General features: G+C 29.4%; 1 protein-coding gene across 2 annotated transcripts; it reads right to left on the bottom strand.

Annotated features, from left to right (window-relative positions):
• Nucleotides 1-6,845: 6,845 nt before the first annotated feature.
• On the bottom strand, nucleotides 6,846-15,727 carry LOC126900379 (putative glutathione-specific gamma-glutamylcyclotransferase 2). 2 transcript variants are annotated; one of them, XM_050676052.1, is made up of 3 exons: nucleotides 15,319-15,713; nucleotides 10,514-10,549; nucleotides 6,846-7,990 (listed from the first exon to the last, which is right to left on the bottom strand). In XM_050676052.1, exons 1-3 carry the CDS (start codon nucleotides 15,475-15,477, stop codon nucleotides 7,538-7,540), a joined length of 648 nt encoding a protein of 215 aa, XP_050532009.1. In that variant the 5' UTR covers nucleotides 15,478-15,713; the 3' UTR covers nucleotides 6,846-7,537. The 2 variants fall into 2 exon arrangements, with proteins under 2 accessions (XP_050532009.1, XP_050532018.1); XM_050676061.1 differs by lacking the exon at nucleotides 10,514-10,549 and having other exon boundaries at nucleotides 15,319-15,727.
• Nucleotides 15,728-23,273: the final 7,546 nt, after the last annotated feature.

The following is a 23,273-nucleotide window of genomic DNA, read 5'->3' as shown; positions in this document are numbered from 1 at the left end:
TTATAAGGGACATTAAAATTAAACATGCGAACAGCGTTGTTTTTTAATTTCAAAATAAAATTTATCTTAAAATATGTGTTAATATTAAAGAAAATGTATTATGTAAAAATAATTACATGTTTACTATTAGCTACGATAAAACAAACTAGTTATTTTATCTCTTGGTGATTATGACTTTAAGTAACAGTAATTATGGATAGTTCTGACTAATAAAATTAATAATAACTTCCTACCCCCGACTCATTTATATCAAATTAATTGGCTAATTAGTTTTAATAGTTTAGTATGTTTTAATTATTATTTAACGTTCTGCGTATTTTAACGTTTTAATACACATAGCATTTAATAAATGTATCCTTTTATTCAATTTGTATATACAAATTAACAAAGAGCTATTGACAATTTTTTTTTTGACATATTTGTTGGATTAGTCAATTTATTTAACTATGATATCGTAATTACATCATATATTTGTTAGTAACAAATTATTATACAAGTAACGTTATGTGCAACAAGTTTACTGATAATTTAAATTACGGAAGAGGCAATTAAATGAGTAAAACAAAGATCAGCAGATAAACGCTAACATTTTAAATCGTGATCCTCTAATTATAATTTGCATAGAAGAACTAAAAACTTTTGGAGAATAAGATTTGATATAATCTTTTTAGGACAAACCCCTTAAACTCGTAACTATTTCATCATGCACTAGAATGAACGTTGAGTTTAATTATTAAAAAACCTAAGGAGTTTATAATTAAACTCATATACGATTGAAAGTTCATTTCTTGGAGTTATTTTTTTCAGGTGGTACAGTTGTTAGTTGCATTTAGGCCTTGTACATTAAATGTGCGACAGGTGGTACATATCATTGTATTCCCCTTAATTTTCTATCCTTAAAAAAAAATTTTATGCCTTTTAGAATTCGTTCGAACAAACAACTACAGAAAATTGTAAAGACGATGAAAAAATATTACATTGACCTTTCCCAATAAACAACAGAAATAAACGGTGGGGGTGACGAGCAGACAGCTGATGCCGGCGGGATAAGAATAGTTGATAAGGTCGCGGCCAACAGCTTAGAGGCTGCAGCGAGAGGTCCTTTTTTCCGCAGCTGGTGCTCGTGCGCCTAGGTCCTCTCTAAGCCTACACAAACAGCTGCTGTTGATGGCTCTCCCAAGAAAAAACCGTGAGAACTCCAGACACTGATAGGCGATGTTCGTGCAGGTTCAGGATTTTGCACATGCGTGTGCCGTCAAACAATCATTATTATTGAAAATCCTATCAACTGTTGACACTTTCAAGCAAAATTTTGAAAGCGAGCTTTGAAAGTTTAGTTTTTTACATTTTCGTGTGTTTTAAAACATTAAGTGTGTAATACGACGAAATCTAAAGTGTGTGCTGTAGAATTTTAAAAATAGGCGATCACTTATTAGCCACTTTACATTTAAGTATCCCACTGGGTTATAGTTGGCGGACTTTGCACACGATTGTACAGAGCAAAACATGTTAAAAACTATACCCCGGTTTTTAAGTAAAAATTTGGCTGTAACATTAATGACTTAAGTTTGAAAAGGTTGATATAAATTACTTCTGAACACTTGATTTCCGACACAAATCACTCAAGATAGAATATTAATATTATCGTAGTGTCCGTTGAAAATCAATTATTTTCTTGCTTAGACCGTTGTCTATTTTGCATTTTAAGTTCTTAGTAAATTGAATATATTTTTTAAGAATCGAGAAAAAAACGCTGGTAAATTCATAATCGATAGAGACAGCTACACAGTATAAACGCACCCTTATGAATCGTCAGGTGGTAGTACAGGCACAGGTTTCTATCTGGCCATCCGTCGTTTGAGATTCATCAAATCCCAAATGCAAGCAGGTACGGGAGGAAAAATCGCTTAAGACTGTATAGTACACACACATATACGAATAAAGACAGAAATAACAAGAGTTCACACGGTGCATAATATAGCATGAAATAATCTAGCAATTAAAAATATATATTTTTTATACTATAATTCCTAGACATTAGGAATAAAGCTACTGTTGAGTACTTAATGACTATTTTTACAAGATTTTTTATTTTCGAATTAATATTGTACAAAGGGCTGTAAAAATAGGCCAAAGGCAACAAATTATACACGATCATTAATTTCCACATCTGCAAGGTTCCTGGTTAATTTTTATAGTCCATGCGGTTATTATTACTAATTGAAGAATGGCTTACTATTAAGAGCTCACTCGAGGCTATGTGTGATTTAATACAATTACACAGCCCCAAATTGTAATAATATGAGTCACTTGACAATAAACAAAACGACGACTTTGTGATTCACAATGATTCTATGAGAACACTCTAACAAATTCAATTAGTATTTCTATACAATAAGCTATAAAATTTTTGTAGAAGTGTAGTCATTATTTGTCCAGGTTCAGACATCCAAGATCCACATGGCACTATGTCATCTCATTTAAAATTTACCTGAATGTAATTCGAAAGTTTTACTTTGATATCCACTGAGTTATTCCATCGACTATCAATTTATAATATACATTCAATGGCTTTTTAATGATATTAAAGCGTCTGGAAATTAAAGTTTATAATAAAACACTTATTAAATATTTTATAAATTAATATTTCTAAAAGTGTTTAACACGTGTATTTTAAATAACTCTGATAAAATAGAATCTATTGAAGAAAATTCATTTGTAGCTTGACAAATCATATATTCACATAAAATAAATCCATAAATGTGATTTATAATTAAAAAAAAACTCAATTAAAATTTAGTAAAAAAATAATCTACTTCATTTAAATTCTCATACAATTTATTTGCAAAACATACATTTCATAATAATTGCCAGTTTAAGTACACCATTTCCATATATTAAAAAAATTCTAAAGAATCACATGATTTGATAATACCTGTTTTGAAAACATTTTTGGACCGTATAAGAACCATACATCAAGGTCGATAACTTGAGTTTAATCGGCGAAACAAGTTAATTAAATTGAGAACTACCGTGCAATAAAGTCTGCAATTTTTCTGTTTAATAGTGCGACATAAAACTTAGACTCCTTTTAAGTATAGAAGTCACGCACTCGTTGTTAATGCAGTTTCCGTTTTAATACATAAACGTTAACATGTTGTCTAGTTGTCTGAAACAATAATGTCTTCTACTAATACAAAAATGTATACATTGCACTTTGAATCCGAAAATTCTAGAAGTTTGGGTCCTCACATTTTTAAATTCCGGGTTCTATTTGAGTAACTTACTCGATCCTCGTCATCAACTAAAAAACGGTATTTTGTATATTTTTTTTAATTTTTAATTTCAAATCTGCCGTTTTCACGTACTTATTAAAAGTTATGCGGAAGTAAACATAATTTTTTTTTAAATTTGCTCAGATTTTCCGACTTTAGTCGTTTACCCGTTTTCTGTTTACTATATAGTAATTTAGTTCAAAAATATTCGTGACAATTACAAACATTTCAAGAATGATTGACGTTATTTTTTTGGAAAAAATTAAACATGGTCAATTATAATTAAAAAATAATAATATACAATTTAAATACATTTAGCTCATATCCAAGATTTTTTCCATTGTTCACTCTGAAAACTCTGAATTTCGTCTTAGAATGAAAAAGCAAATTTAAATTGTCTTTACATTTAATGTAACTATTTTTTTTGTAATTCGGTCTTTGAAAATCATTGATAATTTGAATATATTTAAATATTTTGAAGCCATAGAAATGTATAAATTTAGAATGTCTATAAGAATGCACACATTTCAAGAAACCAAATAAATGGATAAAGAGGTCTTAGAAATACATTAATTGTTAAAATCCATATAAATTTCATGAAGTCATAGAAACGAATGAATTATGATAATTCATTAATAATGATTATAACAGTTAAAAATTTTAAAAATTGGTCACGCCTTTTTTTGAACAAAGAATTTTTTATAGTTGTAGAACCAACAAATTGGGTGGTCGGAACGTAAACTTAGTTTATTGCCAGGGGCGCAATTAGTTCTTGCTGCGGCCTTGCGGTCAATATAAAATTAAATTTTAAAAACTTCCTTGCTTGGATAATAACTTAGCTATATTGATTTAAACTTTAAATGTTTAATGATGAACGACCACTTGTAGATCAAAACTCAAAATCTAAATGCTATAAAAAAGTGTGATTACATTCATTAAATAAATTACTTATTAATGATAACTGGTTAATAATATTTAGTAATTATTAGCTACTTGTTGTTAACAAGTTTCAGATTGAATCATACAAATGAAATGTGTTATGTCATTATTATTTATCTTTAGCGACTGACAGAATTACAAATTACTCTAACGAGTAGTTTGCTTCGGTGTTCTGTGTTGAATGTGTGACTGTAAATTTCGTTGATATTTCAGATATAGAATAATACAATTTATTTATTTCAACGAATCAAATATTAATTATCTTTTTTATTATTGAACCAGACCAGATACTTTAGAGCTTTACTACAGTGCCGCAACTTGATATATATATTGGTGATATAATATTATATGAAATACCTAAATGTATGCTGTGATTTAACAGGGGCCATGGGGTCCTTGCACCCCCAATAGTTGCAGCACTGTTTAACAACTGCCTCGCACTTAAATGCACAGCGTACATTGAATTTCAATTTATTTCAGTGATGACAGTGTACAGAACGGTGATGGGATAAAAAACTATCGAGATAACTCACCGACAGATTAACCCGTCTGAATGGGTCGATGCGTGTCAATATTATATGGATACTAAAAGCGGCTAGACGCCGGGAAAATAACAAGGGATTAGTAAACAGTATAATCATAACCCCAACTATGGGTAGAAGTGAAGTACGATTAACTTCAGAATATATGGACGGTCACTGTAGAGTTAATCACAGTTACATTTGAACTATTTGAATGGTTCGACTAAAAGTGTTCGATTTAGTTTACATAATTACTGCGATAAAATTAAGCTGCAGGAAAAGGCCGATAAATATATTGAAAAAAGAAGTAATAATTTTTATAAAAGGAACATTCACTGTGTAAAAATTAAACTTGAACTGTATGATTCAAGTGGAAAAGTAAGAAACTCTCGAGATTACTTATTACACAGTTTAACGATTCGAATTCGTTAAATTAGACTACACCTCTTAAAAACAGAATTGTATCTTTAATTTTAATCCTACGTCGGTTTTGAAACATCGTTATCTTTAAAATCTCTCTGCACTTATACGGACTCAAGTGCAATTGTCTAATTTTCAACTGTTCAAATTAGCAGATATTTTTTCGCCGGTTAACAAAGTTAATTATTTGTGCCAAATCAGCGTTTTAAATTTGCCATGTTATAAAAACACTTTTGACTGCCGACGGAGCACTGTTATTATTTAGGCCTGACAACACTCGATGTTCGAAGGTGTCTGCATACCCTAACTTGTCAGACCGATCATTAAATATTGATTTCTAACACACTATGCTAGATGTGTTAAAATTCACACCCGTCAATATTTGTACAAGCTGTCTGGCAATTAGACGGGGTGACGTCCCTCGACTGCCGTTTTTAGTAGCGTCGACTAAATTGTTGTTCCACACACATAAACGAAACACGAATACAGACTCGCAAGCAGAAATTTTTTAAGGTACCAGTTCTGACGACTGACAATTGTCCAACTCCTACTAGCGTAGTGTACTGGCTGCCGTTTTGTCTGTGTGTTGATTTAGTATTGGCGATTAATACTTTGCTGCCGTAGCCGTTAGAGTACAGGTGCAATACAGTTTATACAAAACAACCAGTACTGATAAGCGTTATCGTCCCAGACATTGTCAGTATTGGTCCAGACTGATAGCCGCTACTGCGCCAGGTGTGCAGTACTACGTCTGTAGTCAATTTTTGATTGGGCTAAAGCTTATTTTGGTAATAAATATTTGTGTAAGGTCCGAGGAAATTTTGCTTTTACTTTGTTCAGACGTCGGGCAGGACTGACCTTTGCGAAAGGAATACAATGAGGTATTTTTAGACACAAAAAATGTTACTGAAACTTTCTTAAAACGATTGATCAAAACAAACAGCAATACGTTTGGACGGAGTCCACAAAATGCTAAATTTGACGCGAAACGCGAGGTCTTCCTATTATTTATACATTTATTTTATTATTATAAACGCGTTGTTTGGTTTGCCACAGCGCGAAATCGAAAAAGGTTTACTTAACGCCAAAAAATCGAACAAAAAATAATGAACTACAGCCATTATGTCATTTGAAAAAATTATCAAAGCACTTATTTCAATGCTAAAAGTTAATACGCCTCAAATAATTACACGAAACCATTTATTAAAAAAAATATTCTTATGAGCTAAAAAAATCATCGTACAAAAATAACAACTATATTCAAATCTCATATCAATATAATCATAATATAAATCAACAGTATCGGAAAATTCGTACTAATTTTAATAGTATCAAAACGTGGCACGAAAAAAGCATAACATATCAATCTCATTATTGTAACAAAGAATAAAAATGGTAAACTCTAAACTTAAAAAAAGGTAACCAAACACACGTCGGTTGACGTTGCTTTGCTGCGCATAATACAAAAACAATTGTATTTATTTAAACATCGCAATTCATACAACTAATAATAAATGTGGTGATAATATTTTTAAACGTGTAAACTAATATGATTTAAACATAATATTAATACATTTAATTGTTATTGTATACGAAAGAAAATATAAATTTCAATAAATACGATATAATAGTAACGATACAATTACCATAACAATAAACGTATAAATTACACAATAAAAAATTCATGGTATCAAATCTATATCATTTATTTATAATACATTATATGATTATCAGTTACCCTGGTCAAGTTTACAACGAATGAATTAAAATATATTTTATATACAGAAATACAACTACTATAATGAAATATGTAATATTAACTATCTAATATAAATATACTTGGCGATAATTGGTGTTGAATCGCTCGAATTTTATTTTTGGCAGTGCCGTTAACTTTTTATGGTAATCGAAAAATAAATTATTGATAAACCAAACTTCGGCAGTTGACGTTTACTAAGCGACGTATAAAAAATTCTATATTTGTAGAAAAAAATAAAAAAAAAAGGCGTAAATAAATAGATGTTAAACAGTTGGTTGAGATTCTTATAGTAAAAAAAAGTTGGTTTGATTTGACGTCATAAAAACGCTATCATAAAATATTGTCATAATTGGGGGGAAGATAATACGCAAAATGGTCTGCCGTTTGAAGATCCCTATTCATAAACGACAATGAAGAATAATTGTTCTCTCTTAATTTACATTAATTATTATCACATAAATATATTTCAATAGAAATAATGTATAAAAAAATGAATCAAATAATTCAATGAGGACGTCATCATAACATCGACTAGAACAAATACCGACGGCGGTGAATTCAGATCGTCCAGACCGAGTGTCGCACGGCGAAACTACGACTAGACGAATGGAACAGCTGTCCAATCAAATGTTGAGACACCTTAATTTCTTTTCCGGCACCATGGACGAGAACGACACGCGTTTGTTGGTGGTGAGCACTTTGTCGGGGTCGATGCCGGCCGCGGTCAGCCTGCAAATGACCAGCGTCTCCAGTTCGGCGAGCTCGCTGTCCAGTCGGTCGTCGGGCGCGTTCTGTCGTTCCCATCGAGCCAGCAATATCACATACTCGGCGTTGTGGCCGGCCGGTCCGGAGCACGTGGCCACCTGCGCGGCCAGCTCGTCCACGGGGGCTTCGCCGAGCCACTGGCTGTTGTCGGCCGTAGCCACGTACACCGTGGCGTTCACCACTCGACTTCCGTCTTCCGAACGTACGTCCACTTTGTGCACCTCGTAGCCGCCCAGGTATACCTCTCGCATCTCCAAATACTGAAATGCATTTTGGTCTGGTAAATGGAACGCTTTGCCCCAAACGAAACCCTGAAAATTCAATTATCCATTTAGTAAATACAAAGCAGGCGTATCCTTCTGGGTATAAACATGGTTTTTTAATTAGATATTTTATCTTAAAAATAAATCAACCACCCGCCTAATACCATACATAATTTGGTAAGACACTTTTTCTTTATAGAACAACACTAGCTAATAGTGTATTAGCTAACTATTCAAAATTAAAGGAATATCAACCAAATAGTATTTATGTTTCCAACCCGATAAAAACTACTTGTTATTTCACTTCGGATATTTACAAATTGAATTCCAATTCTAAGGTTCACAACATTAGTACAAGTATCTTTTGAAACAAAAAAAAAATTCAAAGTGAAAAACAAAATCCCTCGGTTTCTTTGATGTAGTCTTCGTAGACTATCGATCGAAAATGAGGCAGGTAACGTTTGCTTTCTTTTTTAATCCCGTCACGGTTCTCTCATTGATCATTTTGGGTCAACGATAAAACATACGCTCCGAGTATTTGTACACGTACATATAAGTTTCGATTCATTAATACGTACACTACACGGAACACCTATACTTAAACAATAATGCTTACAATTTCAAATCCCACGTTTCCTATAGCAATGATAAAACGNTGAATTCCAATTCTAAGGTTCACAACATTAGTACAAGTATCTTTTGAGACAAAAAAAATTCAAAGTGAAAAACAAAATCCCTCGGTTTCTTTGATGTAGTCTTCGTAGACTATCGATCGAAAATGAGGCAGGTAACGTTTGCTTTCTTTTTTAATCCCGTCACGGTTCTCTCATTGATCATTTTGGGTCAACGATAAAACATACGCTCCGAGTATTTGTACACGTACATATAAGTTTCGATTCATTAATACGTACACTACACGGAACACCTATACTTAAACAATAATGCTTACAATTTCAAATCCCACGTTTCCTATAGCAATGATAAAACGCAACAATCGGTGAGGTATGATTTTAATTCAAAAAAAAAAAAATCAAAAAGATTTTATATTATCGAGGAATGTTTTTCGTGATCTGGGCGAAGAGGTCCTTTGATTACACATAATGTCTATAATTAAATGTTAATCCCTTTCAATAATAACATCCCCCTATAGTATGTAAGGCTACTGTTTAGTGTGATCCACTGCTCAAGAACAATACCTAAATTATTTTTTACCCATTCCAAGTAAAATTACGAAAACTATTTATTATTTGATACTACATTTTCATTATTTATAGACTTACTATTGAAAATTGAGTCTTACACTAACCAGTATTACTATAAAATGCTATTGCATGATATTACTATTATTATGTATTATTAAAGACTGAATAGTTTTAAAACGTGGATTCGACGGTAATCACAACGATCCTTGTATTATAAAACCTTTTTAAACAAGATATTATTTAATTGAGATTAAGTGTTGCAATGAACTTCGAGACTACAATAACTTAAATTGTCTTTGAGATCCGAGATAAAAACTTTAACAAGTAACCATTGTAGAATAACATTAAAGAAAAAAATCGTTTCAAAAGTTGAGTTTGATAATATATTATTTCTGTAAACAATATCAACTGTCAGTTTGACACAAAATATACCAGATGAATGTCCTAAGCCACTAAACATTTAAGCAAATACAATATACGAATTTACTATAACTAAAGGCAAATGACCTTTGCAAAAAATTGTTTTCAATTGAAATTTTTATGAATATTTTATTTAAATGTAATGAACATCATAAAATTTGTTTAAACAATTGTGTTTTTATTGATTTTACACTTAAAATTAAAATCAACACTACCGAAAACGCAAATATATATATATATATATCAAAATTATATTCAGCTTTACTTACTGTGCCTTTTTTTTTTGTTAAATATAACATTTACAATAATTAAACAAACATTTAAAAAAAAGAGTGTCTTGACGATATTTTCAAAAATTTGCTTTTTGTTTTTTAGGCAAAAATTAATAAAATATAAGATAAAACATTGTTTGATAAAATACCTTTTAAAGTAAAGAAACACAATTTTGTGTGAAAAACTTCCGACCAATCATTATTATCTATGTTAATCGATAAAGGATAAGCAAAGAACACACATTTTTAATTGAATTAAGCCATAAAACATGTATTAAGTTTGTAAGACAAAATTTCAAAGTGAACACATAATATATATATCAATAATTGACTTACACGTTTGAAAATTATTCTGAAGGTATCACTAAGTAAATATCGAACCCTTCAATTGATTTAAATTTTTACAATTTAAATAAATATAAATTAATGTATTATAAAAAACACAAAATTGTATGTTTATTTAATATCTGACTTAAAATACCGGAGTAACAAGTCAAAACTTTAAAAATTCAATTTGAACCTGATTAAGCACAATCCTCTTCAATCATTGAAGAAGTCTTAAGATAGGTATATAATAAAATTAACAAATGATCTTTAAAAGGTTAATTAATTTATTAATTTAAATATATTATTAAAAATGAAAGTGTTAGTAAATAAATAATTTGTTTCGTACAAACCTCAGGATTTTCAACTAAAGTGGCTACTCTTCCTGGCTGAAAAATACAAACATTATAATGATTAAAATCATTATTATTAAAAATAATTATTGTAATAACCATATTTACAAGGCAAATGATCTTGTTATAATTGTTTTTCTTGTTCAGCAGATTCAAAATAGTAATATAATACAAGTTACGTATCGACGGCTTTACACCTATTAGATACAGTTACAACAGCGTTCACGTTCAATAACGTTTTTATACATTTATGAAAGTATAGTATTGTACAGTATCAGTACAATATGATATTTCCATCATATTGTAAGCACAGACCGCAGCAAAGCGTTTTGTGACGGTCTATGACGATTTTCTCAATACTATATCGAAAAAATTTCAACATAATACCACACAATAGAAAAGAATATATAAAATTAAATACTGGTACGTTTTTTACCTCTAGGTTCGATATCCATCAGCTGTGTATAATACCACAACAGAGAAGTTTTTTGGTTTAAATCGGATTATTTATCTATTGGAAGGAATCTGGTTTTATTGTACGCATATGAATGTTTCTTATTTTTTATTAAATTACGTTTTAGCACCTAAGTAAATTTTTTTTAAGTTATAAAGGCGATTAAAATTTCATTTCCCAATTGGTCATTGTCTAGATTTAAAAAATTTTATTTGCCAGAATCATTGATTCTCATAAATAAAATAAAATAAATTATTATTATATATAATTTTTCAAGTAACACTATACAATTAAATATAATATATATTATATATAAATAGATCAAATAACCCTTATAATAGGGATAGGAATTTGTACATCCATAGACAATAAAAAGTAAAGTTCTATAAGATCCTATGAAATAATATGCATGTTAGACTCTATTATTAATTTTAGAAAGAAGTTCTTATCTAATAAAAGTTCGGATTAATTTTTTTATTTTGTTTTATTTGTATTATATATCGATTAATGTTAAGTATTGCCTCATTTAGATTACCTTACATAATCTTTATAAAAAACAACATACCGACAGAAAGCTCATTAATATCAATGTTATTACTTTTAATACTCTACAGGATGTCTGCCATTTCTTTAATTAAACAAAACATAACCAGTAGTATATTTTTTTTTATGTGGTTCAAATAACCATCTAAGAATAATTTGTTTTAATTACAAACACTAGATAATTGAAATAAATAATAATAATAAGAAACCCGGGGATATAGAAATTAGAAAATGTTTTTTAATATCAATTTAATAATCTGCACACTTGAAAAACTCAAAAAATACAGTCTAAATATCTTTGAGAAGACACAATGAGATCTTAATAGCACTTCATGGAATAAAATAAAGAAACATTAAAACAATAATGAAACTTTATTTGGACTTCTTATAAATAAAAACATTTTTATTAATCTTAATTTGTAATATTATATCTTCATTGTTTCTTCTATTGATATAATACATTACACCAATAAGTGGATTTAGTATAAAAACGCCATACATGCAAGCAAATATATTATAATACTGTTATGCCGTTTTAATTAATCCTCTTCATTGATATGTAGTTATTTAACAAAATGTTTTATAGAATACATCAATAGTTTTTATTATTTCTAAACTATTAACACATTTTTCCTTAACTAATTATTTTTTAATTTTCCCAGCGTTTTACAAGACAGACAAATGATTAAAAAGTAACATAATAAAATCTATAAAACATACTGAATATTTTGAATAAAAATCATCACATTTTGTTATAACATTTCTTCAGTTTATAGTTTTATAATAACTTTCAAATGATAATTATTCACGGTTAAATAAACTTTCCTCATTAAATACGACCTATAGATATATCTATTTCATGCACTTTACTGCGGCCAACTGGTAATTAACGTGCAAAAATTATATTAGAATGATGATAATAAATTAAAACTGTGTAATAAAATTAATCATAATTAAAAAGCTAATATTTATCGATTATACCATCTAAAATTCGAATAAATACAAGGATAAAAATTATTTACCAAATTTTTTTTTATATGTTACATAATTATATACTCCAGTCAATAACTTCTAAGTAATATTGTAACTGCTGATTGCTAAGCATTGGTCGTTCACAAGGTACTTTAATTTACCTTTAAGAGTGCTAATGACAGAACGTTAATGTGAACGACTTAGCTCTGGGCAGATTCAATTCGAATTTGATCAATATTTTCCTAGTAAATTATTATTTTCTATAGGTTATGAAAACACTTTGAAATATTTAATAGAAAATTAAATACACTACTTATCTATTAATTCTTATATATATATAACTCTTGTACACCATTTCATTCCCATTGGTTTGTCGAATAATGAAGGAATATTTTTTGTATATTAAATATATTAATAATTATTGACTGTTGTTAATTTTTATTTTAATGAAAGAATATAATAAAAATAATAAAATTATTCAGGAATTGCATTGGAATAAGCTAAGGTCAACAAAAATTATATTTTAGTGTAGATACTTAACTGATATTTTTTAAAATTGTATCTTATTACGGTAAGAACAGTAAAAAATGTAGTTAATATAATTATTCCTAAAATTAAACGATAACCCCTTAGATAAATCCTATGTACACAGCCCAAGAAACCTAATCTAAAAGTGTATCTAAAGAGAGATATCAGGGAGAGCTTATACTCTAAAATTACCTCAGTCCGCTACAAGTATTTTTTAGTAAAATATTATTGAATATAAAAGTCAGTCAGTTAGTCATTTAGACTTGGTTGTCCCTTAAAAATAATGACATCACTACGCTTCTTTTTAATCTCTCATATATTTGAGACTTGAGCTATTACCTACTTATTAACTGTCAAAACATTTGTTATTCATTATGTTAAAAACAAATTTGAATAGATTAGACATTGTGCTAATCTATTAGTTTACGTTAGTTGCTATTCAGATAACGATTAGAAAAGTAATATCTACTATAATCAGTACAAACTTACATCTCGTTCGTTATATTTTTTCACGTTTTATTAGATTAAAAGTAAAGGTCACATATTTATACACGTAATATTTATTATTTATGATGCATTAGTTTTAAGTTTTATTAATTTGTTAGTCTTTATATTTTTGCAGAGGTTCAAAAAGAGTTTATACAGCATACAAATTTATATAATATTAACAATAATTAATGTAAAACTTATATTATCACTAATAAATAAATTGAATTATCTAGTAATACCTGATAAAAAGGAGTGGAAATACTTGCTGAATTATATATATATACATAGTCTACTTTTAAAAATGATTAAAACAATTTTTTTACAGGTTTAAAAATTTCACAGGATAGTGAAAGGNTAATTATCTAGTAATACCTGATAAAAAGGAGTGGAAATACTTGCTGAATTATATATATATATACATAGTCTACTTTTAAAAATGATTAAAACAATTTTTTTACAGGTTTAAAAATTTCACAGGATAGTGAAAGGTATAAGATGATAAAGGACCAATGGAATTTTTTGTCAACCTTGCTGATAAAAACATTTCTAATAATTACTATACTACTACCGTAAATAAAATGTATATATTAATTTTCATGGTCAGAAGTTTATTAATGTTAAATTATTGTTCACATAAAACAGAAGTCATTCCTTTAACAGGTTTTAAAAAATGTTTAGTTTTTATTATTCGATTCTGAATAATGACAATTGATAGACAAAAATTATATTTTTAAAAACAAAATTTTACTCAATGAATCTTTCTCGTGTTTTATTTTTAGATTATTCAATCAAAATATTAAGAGCCGTAAAAAATTGTTGATTCAATCTATAAAGAAAGTATTTATAAAATGATGTGATAATAAAATACAACACTGCTCATTAAATACTAAACCAGTTTTTTTTTTGCGAATACAACAATACGGACGTAACGTGTTGTAATGAATGACAAAATAATACGCTTGCCACCAACTGGTTAACTTAATTTTATTACACTGTTTGTCCACTTAGTGTTGTGGCGGCTTTCAAGAGCTACGACACGGAAATCTTAAAACCTATTCTATGGTATGACACAGTGATACAAATAATTTAAGTGGTTCGTTACAACAACCAGATAAGTGCGACTTTTTAAGAAACTAGCCTTTTGTTAATTTTGAATAAATATGATTTTTTTGCACAATTCAATACAAAAACGACTTTTATATGCATTGTAATGTGGAGATATTAAATTTAGAAAAAATATTTATAAAATTACTCAACCAAAAAATTAAAAAAAGAACTTATCTGGTTGTTGCACCAATCCAATTCTTCAATTTGAAAATGTCTTTATAATTCTCTAAGTAAAATAAAACACATCGTATTATAATGCGTGCAAAGTACAAACGTATCTAATATCAGTATACGAGATTGCTATCGGAAAACTACGAACAAGATAAACGAATTAATTAAAACACACCTCTGTTAATTATACAGTGAGCTCGCAAAATGTCCAAAATGTTTCAAACGTCAATATTTTCTCAGTGAAGAAATTCAAAAAGAGAAACAATAAATTAGTTTAAAATTGATTTTAAACATGAATTTTTAACTTTCGAAAATTAAAACACTTAGCCCATTAAAATGAATAACTATTATAAGATAATTAATATAATAACAAAAGCGGCTCACAAAGTGAAATCAAGTGAAAAAATGTTTTAACAAGTAAAATGTATGTCGGCCGACACCGGCAGGGGTGACCAAAATGTAGAGCATTGCATCAGCCACCGCACGTGCTCACACTTAACCGTTTTACTGGCTTGAAAAATCTTATCATTTTTTTTTTTACCTTTTGTTTCGTTCCTCTGTGTGCGATGTTACCCTGCCAAAACTTTCTCGAAAAACCCTGGACGTATCCGATCATAGAATCCTTGAATTCGAATCCTGGATTCCAACACAATGATCCATAACCAAATACCCAATAATCCGTAACTTGGTCATCGGCCATGGTGACAATAATTGACGAACCGTCCACTGATAGTATTTAGCTTTACTCGCTACACGTTATCAGGTAGCGTCGATGATAAGGGCGGCGTGCGTCAGTGGCCGCGACGATGGTGATTTGGCGCGATCCGATGCAAGACTACCAGACGGTCGAGTCGACCGACGACGGACCGCTAACACGGTACGGCACAAAGCGTGTGCGCGTTGCTGGCGGCGGTGGCGGTGCGCGAATATAGGCGATAAGCCGTAGCGAAAAGAATCGAAACGCTTTAATCGGCCGTTCGGTGTCCAACGGCCACGANGCGCTTTAATCGTCCGCGCGGTGTCCAACGGCCACGATCAGCTGACGTCCGCCTCATTCTCTATCACGTCTCCGTCACTGTTACGGCCAATTGGTCCATTGTCAGCTGATAGTCCGAAACTAGTACTTTCAATACAATTTACATTTTAATTATGAGCAATAATTAGATTGTTTTTATTTTTAACTGGCGGTATATACGTAAACACCAAAACAAACCATAATGGCGTCGACCTTAGGCGTTTTTAGCGATAAAGACGAAAGCAATAAATAAAAGCGTACAACTTTTGTGATGAGTAACTTGATTTTGGCAATTCGTTAACAATTTGGAAGGAGTACAACCGCCGAGAAAAAATCATTTCGTTTTTAAGTCGCAAATGCTATTTTTGACATGCAAATGTCTGTGTTTACAAGAGACTTACACATTCATTTAAACATTTGTGTTATATTTGCACAAGATAAATTATTAATCGGAACATAAAAAAGTTACTATAGTTGTCGTGGTCAATATCAAAATTAACATTCTATTACTTTGGCAAAGCATATTCCTTTTTATTTTAATTAATTGCGTGGTAACTATCCAAACACACGTGTATAAATATTTAAAAAATAAAATGATCAGAATTGTAAAGAATAAAACAAACAATTCCTAAAAATTATTTTGACATTTTTTCAAAATGAAATTTTAAAAGTACTTGAATTAACAAAGAAACTCGATATTTCAACTTGAAATTAAATACCTAGTTATTACTGTTCAGTACTCTAAGCCAATGATGGATCGGCGGAACGGTAAAACGGTCTTGGGCCTTTACTTGAAAGGGCCTCACAAATGTAAAAACAAAATAACTTTTAACTGATAAAAACAAAACTGGACTCGCAGAATCATTTTTACATATTAAGTCACGCAGTACTAGTGTCGAAGTTTTGGAACTTGGAAACCAAGTTTAATATAGTAATTTTTTTATTATAAATTTTTATTGGTGAAATGTATCGTAGAATTTCGTGTCTACTTTTTAAACTTTTAAGCTTTAAACGTAATTTTTCTTTATTTTCCATTAGTTATTTCGGTCTTTATTATCATCAAATAATATTTATTAGTATTAATCAATATATAATAATTCTTCATATTTATAAATACCGAAACTGATTCTGTACAATTAGACAATTCTATTGATATTAAGGTAAAAATAATAGAAGGTCATTCGGTGGCGGACAGTAATGTTTTAGAAAACGTTAAAAAGTTTTTACTATCGAAATCACGCGTTCGCAAAAAGCATATACATAATATTTCTTCGTAATTACATAATCTAAATTAGTCGTAAACAATATTAATAATGGTGTGTTATCGAAAGTAAAGTAAATATATATTACCGAATAATTACAGTAATCATACTGAATATAAAAGAAAATGTATATTATTGCCCAAACTCTACTAGTATTTTTTTTTTATAAAACTAGTTGAATTTTTGTTTCACACGTGCGTGTGCATAGATATTAAAATTTTTAGAAACTATACAAGACACGTGTCGCTTTGTAATTGGACCTAAAGCCTCGGTACCACTTACTAGGCCACTTGAGATTAAAACACTTTTAAAAGGATTGAAATGCGCCATAAATTTTAATTAATTAAAAAATTATATTAAAAAATATTAAATAAACATAATATTCTAAAAGATACCATCAAATGAGGATAAGTCCGTCGAGGGCTTATCATGTTATCATCGACGAAGCATTGTAAGTACATTTACCATGAACGTCATAATAAATTTACATGGTCATAAAATTTTTATTGTTATTAATCGAAAGCGCCAAGAAAATGATAATAATGAGTCAATGAAACGAAAAAAATGAACACAACACATACGCTTGGACATTTTTACTTGCTAGAAAACATTTTATTACCTTAATATGGAAACGTCTAAAGTAATATCTATAAACTATAGTAAATAACTAAAAATAGCTTGTCGTATTAGTTTTAGATACTAATTGAACTTTCAACAAAGGATTATCTGTTAATAGATTTCAATGAATATCAAGTACCGAGAATAGTATTTTCCACGTAATGAAAAACACGCGATATTTACATTATATTTACAAGTATTTAATTCAAATTTGTATTGCAAGTACTGTTTAAATGATAAAATTTACATTTATCATAGGAATATGATAAATGAATTAAAATTCTTTAAATAGCTTGTTCAAGTAGGCTACAGATAATGTTATCGTACGTTAAATAAATATTACCTTCACCAAAAATGGAACCAATATAATAAGTGATAATAGCAAATTGATTTAATCAAAGAAGTTATTGTTTGAAAACAATAGTCAATGATGTATGTTCAATTATACGACTTGAATAGCATTTGTTAAAAATTAATATGTTAAAATGAAAGAAAAATAGTTAAAAATCATAGATATCATTTATACAAGTTAATAATTGTTAAATAAATAAATAACGAATTTATGCAACGAATGCCAAACTGTTTAATTAACCATAAGAACACAAACTTACTTGAGGAGACATATTTTTAATCTACTTTAGTTCAGTGACTATCAAAGAAAATATCCTTAAATTAACACAATAATTACTTTTGAAGTGACGATCGGAATAATTTTTACATCATAAGTAAACTAATTTAATATAAAAAAAAAACTAGCGAGATTATGTAATGTTTTCTTTTATGATGATTATTGTCATAATACAGAGCAGCTAAGAACTAATGATCAAATTAATTTAATTTAAAAGTTAACAGATGTGCTTTGCTAAAAAAAAAATCATGACAGTTTGATTATATTGAACAACCAATATTCTATAGGTTTTATGTGCATAGCGATTGATTTATCAAAAATCAATCGATTACTCGCCAAAAAAAACACAATACTGGTAAAAAAATTTTAGTTATACATATATAATCCTTGTTTAATACGTGAAGTTGAGATATGAATTTAATAAATTTTATACTTATAAGGCCAACATCGAAATTATTTATTATTACATTAATGTATTAAGTAGGTCATTTGTTTTATAGAAACGACTGTTTTATTAAAGCAGCAGATTAAGACATAATCATTTTTTTTATCTTAAAAACTGAAAATTTGTCTGAATATCAATACATATACTGTTATATACAGTAGAGAATGACTCTTCATGTTCTGACGTTTTTAATAATATTTGATCCTGGGAAAAAAACATATTTTTTATTATTTTTACTACATACTCCCTCTTTGTAAAATTAAAACATTTACAACTTATTAAATACTTATCCTAAAGTCATTATTTATTTTTTATTTTTTGTAAAAATAATATAAAATGGCTATTTTAAAATTTTAAAAAAATCATAAAAGTTAAATATTTTGTTTCTTATAAAAGATAAATGAAAAATATTCTTTTAATATAATTTAAAACTTATTAAAATAAAACTAATGCTAAATATTGGCTGGATCAACAGTTATTAAAGATATCAGAATATGGTGAGAAATTCTGTATAATTATATAACCGCATGAGCTATAATTAAACAAAAATGTTACAAATATACCATACTACATTAAATGTAGTAAATTTTAGAGTTAATCGAAATAAAGTTCTAAATTTTACCTAATGTCATAGACGACATTGATATTTTTCAGTGTTCTTCACGTCATTGTTTTTAATGAACAACAATACATTTTCGGAACCCATTTAAGTGATCTTATTAGAAAGAGAAATTTAATTTGTCCAACGAAGACCAAATAACAAATTTGTCGACCTAATCATTTTATTTCACATACAAGTTTAATTAGACTTATTGACCCCATACAATGTATTCGTCGTACTCAATTCGGTCAACAAATTATATCAAAGAAAAAATATATACTCCTTGACAACGTTTTCTTTAATATACTAAAATCAAACAATATAATATTTGTATTCTATTGCGTACATAGTTCCTTTTTATTGTTCTTAAAGTTTTTACAATATTTTAAAAATAAAATAATGACATTGAATAATACTACTAGTAATATTAACAAGGATTTCGATTTAGAAATAATGTATTTTTTAGTTTTGAAATTTATAAATAGGAATGTTAGTCCTAAAGATGCGTAAAAGGTATAAAAAATATACTCGTGTAACATTACTGAGATTATATGGATGAAAAACAATAACTAGCGTGAAAAATACACTGTAAGTGGGTGGCATCTTTAGAAGAACTAGTATTTTAACTGTCATAGTTCATCAAACATTAGCTCGAGCCGGTATCTAAAAATAAAAACGGATACTAAAAACGAGAATATTGCTATCTGAGTAAAGTATCAACGAATAGTAATTACAAAAGTATTTCGGCCGTAACAACAAATACAAAACATCATTGGCGCCATATAAGGGTCTATGGGGTGCTAAGCTTCCTTTCCAAAAAAATTCAGAAATTCGTTAACAGAAGAAGGTTATTATTGAGTTAATAGTTGCCTGTATTTCTGTTTTAAATAAATCCAACAATTCTGTTTAAATTAAAAATTATTACTGTTTTTATAACTAGTGGGATAACTATAATTGTATCAAAAAAACTCTATTAAAGCAAATTATATGCATAAATGAAAACATAAATTAAGCAATAATATTTATTTCTATTTAAAATTAATTATACATCTTTATTCATACTAATTTAAATTCATTTAGATATTTATATATTCACAAGTAATTTAATTATCATAAAAAATAGAAATATTTCATAGCACCATAGACACAAAATTTAATGACTATAATATAGGCATGTATTTTATAAATAATACGTCAATGCGTGTCTCTTTAAATTAGTTGTACGGAAATAACTGAATTTATTAAATGTGTGAAGAAGTTGGATTTAATTCGTTCTTTACATAATAGACATTGTCTTTCAGACAAAACCGAAACTGACTCATTAATGAATCACTACAACTGTTGGATAGCTGCAGGGAGGAAAGGGTGAAACTCGTATTTTAGCAAATTGTCTCCAGTGCTCGTATCGTGTATATTAAGAGGTATAAATTTCTAAAGTGGTCTTTAAAAAAAATCGTCAAGCACATAATAAACAAGCTGAAGTGGGCTATGCAAAGATTTATAAACCGAAAAAAAGGGGACGCACGCATTCCGGAAGCGCGAAGATTCTGTGAGTGGTGGTGTGCGTACGACGTTTGTTTTTTTTTTTATCACCAAATATGGTTTTGTTTTTTTTTTTGCGCAGGGCGGAAGCATCGGAAACCTCCGGCAAAAGTAGTGCTGGCGGTGGCACAGTCTTCCCGTATCGGGTTGCCCCCAAAACCTTGCAAGTGCACACACCAGGAAAGAGAACCGAACGAATGGAGAGAGAGAAAAAGAACCAGCCGTGATTTACACCGCGTCCGTGTGCGTGTTCAAGACGAAGAGCATCCGTACGCACTACATTATAGCCGAGTACGGGCGAGAGGGCGCCCGGACCACCTGAATCATGGCAACCGAAACGACGGCCCCGCGCTCCTTTTGTCAAATCCGTTTCCTGTCACCGCCGCCGCCCCCGCGGCCATGGTGACGCACACACAATAGGCTCCACTCAAACCCTTTTGTACCGCCACCGACACGCTTTTAATAACAGAATAATTCTATTTGGGATCACTCGACAGGGCGGCCACGTACAAAAGCGCACTTTAAACTTTTCAATATCGCGTTACATAATTATTTTAAGGACAATCGACAGCCGCATTATTGTATCGAGTCTTGAGAAACACTTAACAGACTGTACACGTATAATGATAATGGCAATTTAGTATTCGCAATAAGTGGAACTACTGCGAAGTCGGTCAACGGACGGACGGGACACGATGCCACTGCGAACGATACGAGTCAAAATGAATCTGTGAGGCGCCGGTCAAGTTGTTATGACCAATGCGGCGGTCGTATTATTGTATCGTATTACTGTTGAATAGTTTTATTTTAAGACAGAGTCGTCCGGATTGATGGCCGCGACCACCTCCGAGCTCATACATTACCGTGTCAGTCAATAAGATAAAGAAGAGACATTGCGATTGGGCACCAGGTGTAGGAGAGCATTACGTTTGCCCGGAACATGGCAAAGTATTAGGAAGTACAAAACAGTGGTGGAGACTTGTGCGTTCGCATAAAACAAAAACCATTTGTATACATTTTGTACTACCAATTGTTACTATTATTATGCTAACGTTTAAAAAATTTACATTAAACGCATTTCGTTTGTTCTTATGGAGCCACATGAAATTATTTCTACTCATCACCAGAAATCGAGTTTAGTTGCCCCTATCAGTTTATGTTGTTTGTCTGTAATACACGTTTTTAGCCAATATTGATTAGTACGATTGGAATATTAATAATTCAATATTTTCAGTATTGTGTTTATGATATATGTATATCTGCCGAGATAAAATATTGAACACTCTCCTGATAACAAGCTTCTTACTGGTCAAAATAAAATTTTAAAAAATCGATGTTACAATACGATTACTGGGAAAATTCCATTTAATTATTCAATGTTCTCTGTAATAACGTGAACATAAATAAACAAATTGGTGAAAGTTACTCAAGTAAAACAATAATACACTAAATAAAATTTTAACAATATAAAGAAATGCTAAGACATAAAACACAACGTATTATTTTATTTTAGCATAAATAAATTTAATGATTAAATGCAAATCACTAATTATTAGCTGACATAGCTGTGTAAATTTGGTAATATTATTAAGCCAGTTGGATATATATTTTATATACAATTTATGGCAGACACGGTATTTTGATTATGTGAAAAAACTTAATATTGTGTTCAGCGATTTTAAAAAAAAAAAGTTACATTACTTTTAATTATATAGAATATTTCTAACGAACTTAAAACATAATTTATAATTATAAGAGATAAAAATTCTTTAGGAATTTGTATACTCAAATTTTATAAGATAGTTTTGAAAATCATTAGTTTTTTTTTTTGTTGGCTTCATTTAAGCACATTGAAATAATTCAACTTTGATTTCAAGTATATTAAATACATTAAATTGTTATTGTAATCCGCGGATTATTAAAAAGACGGATTTCAAATAACATAAATAATCGAAAGTACAACTTTTATTTCGTTTAGAAGGAGTAGTGAAAAAAATGTTTATGTGTGTCACCCAAAACTAAACCATAACTACATTACTGATAATAATTTCAGTTTTTTTATTACTTAAAAATACATATGTGAGTAAATAATGTATATGACTTTTAAAATTCTCAAATAACGAATGTTAAGTTTAACTAAAATTAATTTTTGTAATAAATATCAAAAAAGTGATAGCAGTGTCAATTAAAACAATTTTATAGTTTCAAAGTGACAGTGTTGCGTGGTACTTAAGTACGTATGCGTAGATTTTATATATTTATAAAAAAACGTAACACTTCCAGAGAAGTATTTAGAACTTCGTCTAAGTCGTTATCATATAATAATGGAGATTTTAGACGACTTCCACTAACGTTATGAACATTTTCAGATAAATTATTTACAGC

Source organism: Daktulosphaira vitifoliae, unplaced genomic scaffold, assembly GCF_025091365.1.
Source record: "Daktulosphaira vitifoliae isolate Bord-2020 unplaced genomic scaffold, ASM2509136v1 Scaffold_1, whole genome shotgun sequence".
Classification (NCBI taxonomy): domain Eukaryota; kingdom Metazoa; phylum Arthropoda; class Insecta; order Hemiptera; family Phylloxeridae; genus Daktulosphaira; species Daktulosphaira vitifoliae.
Note: the sequence above shows the minus strand (reverse complement) of the source record. Positions and strands in the feature narration are given on the sequence as shown.

Coding starts and splice junctions, on each gene's coding strand:
- LOC126900379 (XM_050676052.1), bottom strand. CDS start 15,477: ATGGCCGATGACCAAGTTACGGATTATTGGGTATTTGGTTATGGATCA. Junction 10,550..15,318: donor ACAGAGGAACGAAACAAAAG/GTAAAAAAAAAA, acceptor TGTATTTTTCAG/CCAGGAAGAGTAGCCACTTT. Junction 7,991..10,513: donor CTTTAGTTGAAAATCCTGAG/GTTTGTACGAAA, acceptor TTGAATTTTCAG/GGTTTCGTTTGGGGCAAAGC.